Source organism: Salvelinus fontinalis, chromosome 3 (assembly GCF_029448725.1).
Source record: "Salvelinus fontinalis isolate EN_2023a chromosome 3, ASM2944872v1, whole genome shotgun sequence".
NCBI lineage: Eukaryota > Metazoa > Chordata > Actinopteri > Salmoniformes > Salmonidae > Salvelinus > Salvelinus fontinalis.
Window position 1 is genome coordinate 36,793,515 of NC_074667.1, and position 13,634 is coordinate 36,807,148.

Consider the following 13,634-nt stretch of genomic DNA (forward strand, 5'->3'; position numbering starts at 1 on the left):
TAGGATGACACCTTTTCAACAAGTCGGTTCGTCAAATCTCTGCCCTGCTAAAGCTGCTCTGGTCAACTGTAAGTGATCTTATTGTGAAGTGAAAATGCCTAGGAGCAACAACGGCTCAGCTGCGAAGTGATAGGTCAAACAAGCTCACAGAATGGGACCTCCAAGTCTGAAGAAAGAAGATTGTAAAAATTGTCTGTCCTCTGTTGGAACACTCACTATCGAGTTCCAAACTGCCAGCACAAGAATCAAATCAAGTTTATTTTATATAGCCCTTCGTACATCAGCTGATATCTCGAAGTGCTGTACAGAAACCCAGCCTAAAACCCCAAACAGCAAGCAATGCAGGTGTAGAAGCACGGTGGTTAGGAAAAACTCCCTAGAAAGGCCAAAACCTAGGAAGAAACCTAGAGAGGAACCAGGCTATGAGGGGTGGCCAGTCCTCTTCTGGCTGTGCCGGGTGGAGATTATAACAGAACATGGCCAAGATGCTCACATGTTCATAAATGACCAGCATGGTCAAATAATAATAATCACAGTAGTTATCGAGGGTGTAGCAAGTCAGCACCTCAGGAGTAAATGTCAGTTGGCTTTTCATAGCCGATCATTAAGAGTATCTCTACCGCTCCTGCGGTCTCTAGAGAGTTGAAAACAGCAGGTCTGGGACAGTTAGCACGTCCGGTGGACAGGTCAGGGTTCCATAGCCGCAGGCAGAACAGTTGAAACTGGAACAGCAGCAAGGCCAGGTGGACTGGGGACAGCAAGGAGTCATCATGTAGTCCTGACACATGGTCCTAGGGCTCAGGTCCTCCGAGAGAGAGAAAGAAAGAGAGAAGGAGAGAATTAGAGAGAGCATACTTAAATTCACACAGGACACCGGATAAGACAGGAGAAGTACTCCAGATATAACCAACTGACCCTAGCCCCCCGACACATAAACTACTGCAGCATAAATACTGGAGGCTGAAACAGGAGTGGTCAGGAGACACTGTGGCCCCATCCGATAATACCCCCAGACAGGGCCAAACAGTAAGGATATAACCCCACCCACTTTGCCAAAGCACAGCCCCCGCACCACTAGAGGGATATCTTCAACCACCAACTTACAATCCTGAGACAAGGCCGAGTATAGCCCACAAAGATCTCCACCACGGCACAAACCAATTCGGGGCGCCGACCCAGACAGGAAGATCACGTCAGTAACTCAACCCACTCAAGTGACGCACCCCTCCTAGGGACGGCATGAAAGAGCACCAGTAAGCCAGTGACTCAGCCCCTGCAATAGGGTTAGAGGCAGAGAATCCCAGTGGAGAGAGGGGAACCGGCCAGACAGAGACAGCAAGTGCGGTTCGTTGCTCCAGAGCCTTTCCGTTCACCTTCACACTCCTGGGCCAGACTACACTCAATCATATCACCTACTGAAGAGATAAGTCTTCAGTAAAGACTTAAAGATCTCGTCAGTAACTCAACCCACTCAAGTGACGCACCCTTCCTAGGGATGGCATGAAAGAGCACCAGTAAGCCAGTAAGCCAACTGTTCGTTGGGAGCTTCAAGAAATGGGTTTCCATGGCCGAGCAGCCGCACACAAGCCTAAGATCACCATGCACAATGCCAACCGTTGGCTGGAGGGATGTAAAGCTCGCTGCCATTGGACTCGGGAGCAGTGGAAACGCATTCTCTGGAGTGATGAATCACGCTTCACCACCAGACGAATCTGGGTTTACAGTGCCAAATGTAATGTGCCAACTGTAAAGTTTGATGGAAGATTAATGGTCTGGGGCTGTTTTTCATGGATCGGGCTAGGCCCCTTAGTTTAAGTGAAGGGAAATCTTGACGCTACAGCATACAATGACATTCTAGACGATTCTGTGCTTCCAACTTTGTGGCAACAGTTTGGGGAAGGCCCTTTCCTGTTTCAGCATGACAATGTCCCGGTGCACAAAGCGAGGTCCATGTAGAAATGGTTTGTCGAGATCGGTGTGGAAGAACTTGAATGGAGCCTTGTGCAGGCCAGAGCCCTGTGCAGGCGGCAGGTAGCCTAGTGGTTAGAGTGTTGGGCCAGTAACTGAAAGGTTGCTGGAGGCAATCCCCGAGCTGACAAGGTAAAAATATGTCGTTCTGCCCCTGAGCAAGGCAGTTAACCCACTGTTCCTCGGGTGCCGAAGATGTGGATGTCGATTAAGGCAGCCCCCCGCACCTCTCTGATTCAGAGGGGTTGGGTTAAATGCAGAAGACACATTTCAGTTGAATAAATTCAGTTGAACAACTGACTAGATATTTCCATTTCCTCAACCCCATCGAACATCTTTTGGATGAATTAGAACGCCGACTGCAAGCCAGGCCTAATCGCCCATCACTGCCCGACCTCACTAATGCTCTTGTGCCTGAATGGAAGCAAGTCCCCGCAGCAATGTTCCAACATCTAGGGGAAAGCCTACCCGGAAGAGTGGAGGATGTTATAGCAGCAAAGGGGGACCAGCTGCCAAGTCATATGTTTGACGAGCAGGTGTGAAATCACACCTCTTAAATGGAAAGAGGAGGCAACTGAAGATTGCAACAAATATTTATTATTGCTCCCATCTATCACATGCATTTATGTTAGCTTTTCTAAGAGTTTTACAACTGGCAGTTATGGTGTTCATAACAGTCAAACACATGGAAGAAACCGACATAACACTTCAACTACAATAACATTCTGAGTAACGGTTACAGATATTTTTTTCTTGCTATGACTGTGATATGTTGTTTATCTACCTTAGTTGAATGCACTGACTGTAAGTCACTCTGGATAAGAGCTTCTGCTGAATGACCAAAATGTAAATGTAAAAACAAACACTTTCAAAGCACGCTGGGTATTATTCTAATAAGCGCTGCCCCCAAACAAGTCCAAATTTGGCCAGTGCGGACCAGATCCAAATCTGAACGAATCATAGACGTCTAGGCTATGTTTCACAAGTTTGAACATCATAGTAGAACAGTAGAGCACAGTAGAACACAGAAGAGTACAGTACAGTAGAGTACAGGACAGTAGAGATTTATTCAGTAGAGTACAGTATGGTACAGTACAGTAGAGTACAGTAGTTTAATTCAGTACAGTAGTGTACAGTAGGGTACAATACAGAACACTTTACTTTTCTTTACTTTACTGTACTCTAGTGTGCTCTACTGTATTCTATTGTACTATACACTTCTTTACTATACTGTGTGCTGTACTTTGCTGTGCTCAAGGCCGGTCCGGACCGGACCAAATCTGAACCAATTAGAGACGTCTATTTTTGGGCTAAATCCAGGTCGGTCCGGACTGCACCAAAAAAATAGCAAAAAAAGACGTCCCCGGAAGTGAAATGCTTAGTGGGATGTTTGTGATTATTCACTCATGTCAGACACAAACAAAACACAGTACAGTCATGACTTAAATGTATTCAAAAGACATCTAGGTCATTACACAAAATGAGTGCCTTTTGCGTCCCTTTCATATTTCAAGTTGAAATTGTGCCCTAATATTGTATTTTAAAAGCCTGTTATATTAAAGACCACATGGATAATTCAGTCAATCTGATTTTTAATAGGAATTTTGATATGTCCCTCCATGCACCCTCTGTGACTTCTATGAAGATTTTAACCCACTTAAGCCCCATATTTCTTCAAGTTTTCACCATCACTTTTTTGCTTTGAAAAAGTCATTTCAGAAGATTCGTAGTTATTTTATGTGATTAGTGATATATTTAAGTCTGTCTCTCACTTTAAGGTCAACCCTGTAATGTGAACTGAACTCTTGTTTTAATATGGTGAAAATGTTCCATAAAAAAAATATCTAAAGAAACATTTAACATCTAATAATCAAAACGGGGTGTAAAACTGAGCCGGTCGACCATAACACGTCAACCTTGTTACACATAGATAAAAATGTTTAAACAATTTAAACAGCTTGCATTCAATTGTCGCTCACTGTTGCACACAACAGGGGTATTTATAGCTGATTTAAAATTAAATTGTCAACCCTGTTACGGTCAACTCTGTTACTTTATTTGGCACTTAATAGACACTTAGTAATTTTTGTGGGTGAAAATTAGGTTAAATCAAAAAGAATTATGACCAAGTTAGACTTCTCAAAAGGCACCAAACTGATGGAACGACCCGTCTATGTAACACAAGTTTGGACAGTACAGTACAGAGTTTAATTCAACAGAGTACAGTTTTATTCAGTTGCGTACAGTAGATTACAGTTGAGTTTAATTCAGTAGAGTATAGTAGGATACAATACAGTACATTATACTGTACTCTACCCTACTGTGCTGTACTGTACTCTACTATACTGAACTATACTCTGATTTACTGTACTGTATCCTACTTTGCTCTACTGTATTGTACTGAACTCTACTATACTTTTATTTTCTGTACTCTATACAGTGCTTTACAAACGTGTGAAACTTAGACTTCTATGATTGGTTCAGATTTGGTCCGGTCCGACCTGCTTGTCAAAACTGACACACACACAGATGCACGCACGCACGCACACAGACAGACATACGCACACAAACACACAGGCACAGGCACACACAAACATACCTGTTCCTGTTTGAAAGAGCGTTCTTTGTTTTCAACAAAAAGTGTTAACTTTACTTTTTTTACTTTATCGAAATATTTTATTTTCATCCAAATATCAGATGGTTACTGTTGTTTGTTTTTATTAAGCATTAATAACATGATGATTTCAAATCAAATCAAGTTCATTTTTATATAGCCCTTCATACATCAGCTAATATCTCGAAGTGCTGTACAGAAACCCAGCCTAAAACCCCAAACAGCAAGCAATGCAGGTGTAGAAGCACGGTGGCTAGGAAAAACTCCCTAGAAAGGCCAAAACCTAGGAAGAAACCTAGAGAGGGACCAGGCTATGAGGGGTGGCCAGTCCTCTTCTGGCTGTGCCGGGTGGAGATTTGAGTGGAGTAAGAACTACAATGTCAAATCATCTAACTATGTTGAATTTATTTTTCCCTAAATAAAGGATTTACTTTTTCCAAAACTTTGTAAATTGGTTAAATTGTTGCTGAAAAACAAATGGCAAACACTGTGACAACCAACCCCATACTGTGTGACAACCCTGTGATGGGGCTGGTTGTCACAAGTCGACAGTGTGTTTAATGGTGTTTAACTCCATGTTGGAATAAGATATTAGGATATAAACAGTCCCCATTTCAATCCAAGACCTTGGTCTTTCTCCTAATAATGAAAATGGCATTGTAAAATATACTGCTGAGAAATACAATCAACCCCAGTCTCCTCTACATAAACATAGTGATAGTGTATGCAGTTATGAGCATGTGAGCTGCTCAACACCTTCCACACTTCGTTTCCTTTACTCATCATTTTGACTTACTATGGGATGTTTCACCCCCATCCCAGGAAAAAATTGTCCTGAAACTTTGCAAATAAATTCTCACTCTAGATATAGGATTATGCTAACAATTCTGAAGTATGCACCTTTACCCAGACATAAATATAACAAAATTATGTAATGTTTTTTCATACATTTATTTGTCTGCTTTCACACAATCTAGGCTGCCACTGTAGGCCTTTCTAGGTAGCCTATGCTGTACGACACATGGGCAAATATCAATATTTCAGCAGATTCTGTGGACAAATTTGGCATTCGAAACAGGCTTTGGATGAGGAGATGACTACGCCACTAGCATTTGAAAGAAAAATAATCATATCCATCTGAGACAACTGAAAATGGGTAGCACTATTATCAACATACACTCTTCGCGCTCTGGTTTGATTCGTGGAGCTTGTCACCGAAAATAATTTGCCCAATAGTCGCCTGCCGCGCAGGATGCTCGGTGGACAGAAATGTGGCCAGCCATTGGTGTTGGTGACGTCACACACATCAGCTCGCTGATTTAAGGGGATGAGGCTCAATACCGACTCAATCTGCGTTACCACCAGCAACAGAGGTGGTGGGGTTGGGAAAGAAATTGCTATTACTTTTTTTTATTTTCTGCTGTGGTTGTCAGAACTGTGTCGCCGGCTGTCACGGAGAACAAAGAAAAGGACACCCCTGTATGGTTTGGGCACATCATAGGCGCCGTCTCTCCCGTTTCTTCTTCATCTCTGCATTCGTGTGCAGCAACCCAGAAAGGCTAGCTAACAGATAAGTCCAGCTACATGGTATCCATGCATCAAAGGAACCCGTAGCATTCCCGGGGCTGGAGAAGCCGTGGCTTTAGCTCTGATAGAGTACACTGTTTTTATTCTCGTTGCGAGCACAAAGCCCTTGCAGCTCCGTTGCGCATCGACAGAGCATCGCTCCGGCACGGGAACATTTCGCAGGCTGACTGCGAACTCTCGGTTGACAGGACCAAAAAGCGGTGGTGGATGAGTTTTATTTCGTTTATCTTGTTTTTATCTCTTTTATGAAACAATGTTTCGCGCCACAGCGAACACGCTGGCGGTTGGGTTGTTTTTCTTGGCATTTTTGCACAGTTTGGAGGTAATCGTTCCAGCCAGAGCCATTGACGGTAAGCAGCACAGATAACCTTCGCTAATTCCCTTTTATGCTCCGTCCTTACTGCCCTTTCTTGAACCATTCAGAAAAAATACCATTGACCCGGTTTAGGGCTATTTGCAAGAATCATTTCTGCCTATGTTTGCCCGGTGCGCTGCTGCATGGAATACACATTAGCTCTCAAGTGATTGTTAGGCTATGTGGCTATTTGATTTAGCACAGAGCAGCAAGTAAAACAGTCGCTTATTTGTGTACCAGCCATTGGAATTCACATCTGTTGTCAATTGCCATATCTACGTTGAATAGGCTAATCTTGTTATTAGGTTGCGACTGTGAATAGGTAGGCAATTCACAGAAAACGATGCGATACATTGTCACATCTACATTCATGTAGCGAGGTCTTTGGCTACAAAATGTAACCAGTCAGTATGTAGCCATTTATTTTTTTTACATAAGATATGAATATGAGTGTTTAGGCTACAATGTTGCAACTGCCTTCAGGGTCGTTCCATTTGATTTCAATCACTTTTTGACCCCACCCCTTTTGGTTTGAACGAAACTTTCCATACATATTTGCCGATGTTAGAAATGGTCAGAAAGTGACATTTTGGACCTGAATGCCAAGACATTCCCCAGGTCGTTGCTGCAAATGAGAACGTGTTCTCAGTCAACTTACCTGGTAAAATAACGGTAAAATAAAAAAAAATAAAAAAAAATTCAGGAGATAGAGATGCTCAAAGTTGACCCATTTTGCCTACCCCACCATACCATGAGAAATTCAAGTCTTCATCATTGGAAAAGATAAACGGTTGAGTTTGATCATTTAAAAGCAAACAGGGTTGTCAAACTATTTTTTTGTTTTGTTATCTTTAACTTAAAATAGCTTGTCTAAACTAGTATATTTAGATTATAAAATAAAATCGCATGTTTTAGTTTAGACTCTATTTGACATCATCTGAGTTGTTTGTGTTGTGCCCTCCATCAGTTGACACAGCATACTCTTGAATACAGGGTAGGTGTCATGTTTTGACCAATACATTTACTAAAATGGGAGTACAATCGATTTTAAACTTAAATGGTATCACAAATATGTTTGGAAATCCACATATCAGGTTGACTTGACTGGGAATATCAGTTATTTTACATTATACTGTCAATATTCGATAGAATCCTGTTAATCATAGAAATATAGATAATAGAATAGACATTCACATTTTAAGTTGACATTTGACGGTGGGTGGACCAGCGGCCATCTTTGTGAAAGTAAATTGGAAGTAAAAATGTACATTTTAAATTGTGTGCCAGTTAAATTGCAATGGTTTGAAGGGATAGGTCCATTATATGAGTTATATTTCTATAATTGAAATTAAATCCACCCTGTATTCAAGAGTATGCTTTGTCTCAACCGATGTTGGGCACAACACAAACACCTCAGATTATATAAATGAGGGTTTTAGCTACAATATAAGTGGAAATTGAAGAAATAAAAAATCGTCGATTACGTGTTTTCAGATCCTTTATGTTAAAGTGATACTGCGAGATTACATTTTTCTACTTACCCAGAGTCAGAGAAACTCATGGATACCACTTTTATGTCTCTGCTTTCAGTTTAGTGATGATTGAAGTTAGCATATCGTTAGCTTAGCGCAATTGCTTGAAGTCTGCCGATACAGTAGCCAGCGCCTCTTAAAAGCAGAGAAATTGACTTTCTAACAACACTAAAGCTGGGTGGTTGGCCCTAAAAATTGTCAAAGTTTCCAGTCACCCAAGTCAGACTGTTCTTTCTGTTACCGGAGAGCAACGTCTAGGACCAAAAGGCTCCTTAACAGCCTCTACCCCCAAGCCATATGACTGCTGAACAATTAATCAAATGGCCACCTGGACTATTAACTTTGTTTTTACACTGCTGCTACTTGCTGTTTATCTATGCATAGTCTATTTACTCCTACATACATATGCAAATGACATCGAGTAACCTGTACCCCTGCACATTGACTCGGTACCGGTACCCCCTGTATATAGCCTCGTTATTTTTTATTTTATTTGTACTTTAGTTTATTTAGTAAATATTTTCTAAACTCTATTTCTTGAACTGCATTGTTGGTTAAGGGCTTGTAAGTAAGCATTTCAGGTCTACACCTGTTGTATTTGGCGTATGTGACTAATTAACATTTTATTTGGTCATTTATAGTCTTACAGCTATACATATGATTTTATGATAATTTGTATTATTATTATTAGGATCACCCCGACGCCAATGGCGACAGCTAGTCTTCCCGGGGTCCGACACGTAACGGAAAATACCTTACACTCAAAAATACTAATACTTATTTCATTAACACATACATTTGGACTTGTATGTAAAAAATAAATACAAAGTAATCGCTATTTTATACATTCGTTAATGTTACTGATAATCATGAGAAACGAGATTCATTCTTTCCTTGTTGTCGCATAGAGATCGCAACGTTGCATGTTACTCGATGGCGCTGCCCGTGAACTCAGACGCCATAATGGGACAGATACAATGTTGTGATCTCTATGCGAATTCCGGGAAAGAATGAGGAAGTGGATAGAGCTTGTTTCTTATGATTGTCACTCAGTAACATTAACAAATGTATAAAATATTGACTACTATGTATAGCTTTGTAAGACTAAATGACCAACCACATAGCTTCCAGCAATTGTGCTAATATGTTAACTTTCATAATCTCCAAACTCCACGCAGAGACATAAAAATTGTACCCATGAGTTTGTGTGACTCTGGGTAAGTAGACAAAATACTAAATCTTAATCTCGCAGTACCCCTTTAATGGTTAAAAACATGCCAACATGCTATTAAACTTTTTTTTAAAGGAAATTATAAAATAGTTTGTCAACACTGTTGGTAAGCTTTTAAACCCTATCAAACTCAACTATTCATATTTTCCAGTGATGAAGATGTACATGAATGTCTCATGTTATAGTGGGGTGTGCAAAATGGGTAAACTTTGAGCACCTCTAACTCCTGAAAGTTTTGACATTCAGGCCCAAAATGTCACTTTCTGACCAACTCTACCATGGGCAAATACTGTATGTTTGGAAAGTTGCACTCAAATCAAAAGGTGTGTGCGTGGTCAAAAAGTGATTTGAAATCAAATGGAATGACCCTTAAAACATCTACTGGCATCTACATTCAGCTCATTACTGAATCAAATACGTATTGCGTTAATTGTCATTAAAAAGGCTACATTGCATGAAAGACATGTAGCCTAATACTTTCCCCAATTTCATGATTGCTACTGTAGTGTACTGTGTAGCCCATGTATTTTGTGTAATTCTATAAACTGCAAGGCCTGCTTATTTCATGAACCTGCTCAGTTTCTTTTCACCAGAACCACCAACGCTGCTGCTTTCCTAAAGAAAGCGTTCCGTTTAAAAGCCTCTGTCTTCCAAGCTACTCCTCATCCTGTCTTTTTTCATTCAATTTAACATGCTGATGAAGGTGTAATGTTACCTAAATAAGATGAGTGAGATGTCATGCAATTGGTGGTTGCACAATTTAAGCATCTCAACAATCTCTCTCAATGCATTTGGTTGAGCATGCGACCTTCTGGAAGATCAGGCCTTCTAGACTAATTTAAAAAAAAATAGTGATCTGTCAACTGAAGGAGTTTGCAATTGCCCATCTAGGCTGCTCAAGTGTTGCGCATGCCTTCTGTGCTGCACATAACTTTTATGTCTTATCAATTAATAGCTATTAAGTTCTAGTGGGTTTGTTAGCTCTCTCGTGTCATCTAGTCAGAATGTGGAAGGTGCTACACAACAGACGGCTCCCAACTTTAACTGGATACCCCAAATGACTAAATCTGGGACGTCTGGAAACAATTACCTGTGCGCGCCTCTGAGCGTTTTGGTGGAAAGGGGCGTTTTAAAAAAGGTGTCAGACTTTCAGAAACATTCTTCAGTTAGCCAGTTGCAGTTTTTGTCCCAGCCATAGCTGCTAAAATATGTTTTGAGTTTGTGGGGGTGCTTCTTTTTTTGCATACAGTTGAGCAGACACATGTTTGGGATTTCCACACACCGGGACAACTTTTTTTGCATGGTCTGGGGGGGGGGGGGTAGCCTTTTATAAAAGCATTTCATGCAATTCTACATTATTTACATAATAGATGAGATAAGAAGAATATTTTTTAGCACCACAGAAATGGCCTTATGCAGGCTACTGTGCAACTCGCTATTCAGGTAGGATGCAATTATTATAATTTTTTTGTAGTATTTAATTTGTTTTATTATTCTTGTATATCCTTATTTATTGTAGGCCTATGTATTAATCTAAATCAGTTCTTTAAATATGCAAAATGTGTTTTGTTTCATTCTGTTGGACAGTTTTCATTGGATAAATTAAGTTCAACCTGTTTTTTTAATTGTGTGCTCTGTATTTAGTTAGGTTATACATAGGCCTTTTGTTAAGTAAATATAATTAGCCTATTGCTGCCATTCTCTGGGTACGGTAGGCACTAACCTTTCTTGAGCCATTTATTTGGGGGGCCAAATATAAGTTCCAATTGTAACGTTGTGTTTTCCGTGATATAATGTCCTGCTTGTATTTTCCTTATCAATGTCTTGACTGACTATTGATATTACCCTAATAAAGTTTAGAAACTTTTGTAAAGGTGTGGCTACTAACCTATTTTACTGCAGGCCTATGATATGAAGGTAGTGCGCACCAGTGCTCCAATTAACTCTGACAGTTGAACTTGAGGTGAGGAACAATGTTTTAGGCCTACCAGAGTTACTCCTATAATCTAACAATATAATGCTTATCTTTTATTAAAAAATATTCGGATAGAATTGCAAATTAGCCTCCTTCCGTATGCCTATATCTGTATAGCAGACACTGTAGCCCAGCGTTTCATAAAAACATTAGTTTTTTTTGCACTAACACTACACAGCTGATTTAAGCTTGATGATTAGTTCAGAATTTGAACAATCTGTGTAGTGCTAGGACAAACATGCACCCCTTGGGGTAAACGAATACGCTATATTGTTATGCACATTGAAAACAAGGAATAGTGTTTTTGTTATAGGCTGTTTTTAAGGACATGTATATGTGTCTCATTTGGCCAATATCCATAGTTTGATGGCTCTGGCTGCGTGGGTGGACACCCTAATAGGTTACGCACCCAATGATGAATGGTACATTTCTCAAATGTCAGATAAATAAAAAATCTTCCCAGTCACTTGTCCGGTGACAATTTTCATGACAGAAACCCTGATATGTATGTGGGCAATGTACATAATTAACAGTTGGAATGTGCTCATGTCTTGGAGGGTTGCCAAGTAAAATGGCCCTGCCCATGTAACAGTTTAACTTTAGTCCGTCGCCCCGGGCACGGACCAGGGACCCTCTGCACACATCAACAACAGTCACCCACGAAGCATCGTTACCCATTGCTCCACAAAAGCCGCGGCCCTTTCAGAGCAAGGGGAACCACTACTTCAATGTCTCAAAGCGAGTGACGTCTCCGGTTGAAACGCTATTAGCGCGCACTACCGCTAACTAGCTAGCCATTTCACATCGGTTACACCCATGTGGGGCACAACAGACCTGAGACCTTTTAGATTTACAGGTCAAATGTAAGTAGTAGATACACTGAGTGTACAAAACATTAAGAACACTTGCTCTTTCCATGACAGACTGACCAGGTGAATCCAGGTGAAAGCTATGGTCCCTTATTGATGTCACTTGTTAAATCCACTTCAATCAGTGTAGATACAGGGTAGGAGACAGGTTAAAGATTTTTTTTTTTAAGCATTGAGACATGGATTGTGTATGTGGACAATTCAGAGGGTGAATGGGCAAGACGCAACATGTAAGTGCCTTTGAACGGGTATGATATTTTTTATTTAACCTTTTAACTAGGCAAGTTTAAGAACACATTTTTATTTACAATGACGACCTACACTGGCCAAACCCAGACGACGTTGGGCCAATTGTGCGCCGCCCTATGGGACTCCCAATCACGCCCAATTTTGATACAGCCTGGATTCTAACCAGTGACGCCTCTAGCACTGAGACGCAGTGCCTTAGGTTACTGCACCACTCGGGAGCCTGAGTAGTACGAACCAGGCGCCGTGGTTTGTGTTAAGGAAGGGGGATACCTAGTCAGTTGTTCAACTGAAATGTGTCTTCCACATTTAACACAACCCCTCTGAATCAGAGAGGTGCAGGGGGCTGCCTTAATCGTCATCGGGGAACAGTGGGTTAACTGCCTTGCTCAGGAACGACAGATTTTTACCTTGTCAGCTCAGGAATTCCATCCACCAACCTTTCAGTTACTGGCCCAACGTTCCTACCTGCCAGAATTGCAACGCTGCTGTGTCTCAAGACTGGTCCACCACCCAAAGGACATCCAGCCAACTTGACACGACTGTGGGGAAGCATTGGAGTCAACATGGGCCAGCATCCCTGTCGAATGCCTTCGATACATTGTAGAGTCCGTACCCAAATTAATTGAGGCTGTTCTGAGGGGTGCGCAACTCAATATTAGGAAGGTGTTCCTAATGTTTGTAATACTCGATGTATGTCTCTGGTATGGAGAGGCAAGACCCATTTAATAAGATCACATTTGATTGGTCTCATTCCCCTAAAGTGCAGTTTGGATGGTGTGGTGGTGCACAGTGGGTGGAGACTTTACCCCCCCATCATTTGAAATGAGGATTACACATTAAACTGCAACAGAGAAGTGGGAAGAGGAAGAACCATCAGACCATTGCTTCTTTGATTTGACCACAATCCCCTTTTAACAATAAGGGAATCTGTAATAATTATGTTCCAAATAAGAGACCTCCATTTACCGCATGACTGTGATTCTGTACAGTCTACCTACAGTGCAGTAGGCCAGGCATGACAGTTTAAGCTACTTGGATTGCTGCTGAGGGAAACATTTTAGAGGGGATTATAATGAAATCCTTTAGTGTCTTCTCACGGGACCAACACAAGCATACAGGCAGTGTGTGCTGCACAACCTTGTTCTCATTTAGACTTATCTACCATCCCTAAGACCGTTTTCACCCATCATCCACTGTAGACACCCATGAATGTAGTGTGTAAGAGACCCTGAGGGATGATGATTCAATAGCAGT

At 41.2% G+C, this 13,634-nt stretch overlaps 1 protein-coding gene across 7 annotated transcripts in view; it reads left to right on the plus strand.

The window, feature by feature from the left end:
- The first annotated feature begins 5,915 nt into the window (after nucleotides 1-5,915).
- The window catches only part of LOC129846683 (low-density lipoprotein receptor-related protein 1-like), a 168,011-nt gene continuing 160,292 nt past the window's right edge, over nucleotides 5,916-13,634 (plus strand). For all 7 annotated transcript variants that reach the window (XM_055914578.1, XM_055914580.1, XM_055914582.1 and 4 more), the window contains exon 1: nucleotides 5,916-6,519. In XM_055914578.1, the coding sequence (XP_055770553.1) occupies nucleotides 6,423-6,519 (97 nt within the window). In that variant the 5' untranslated portion in view covers nucleotides 5,916-6,422. The remainder of the gene's footprint in view (nucleotides 6,520-13,634) is intronic.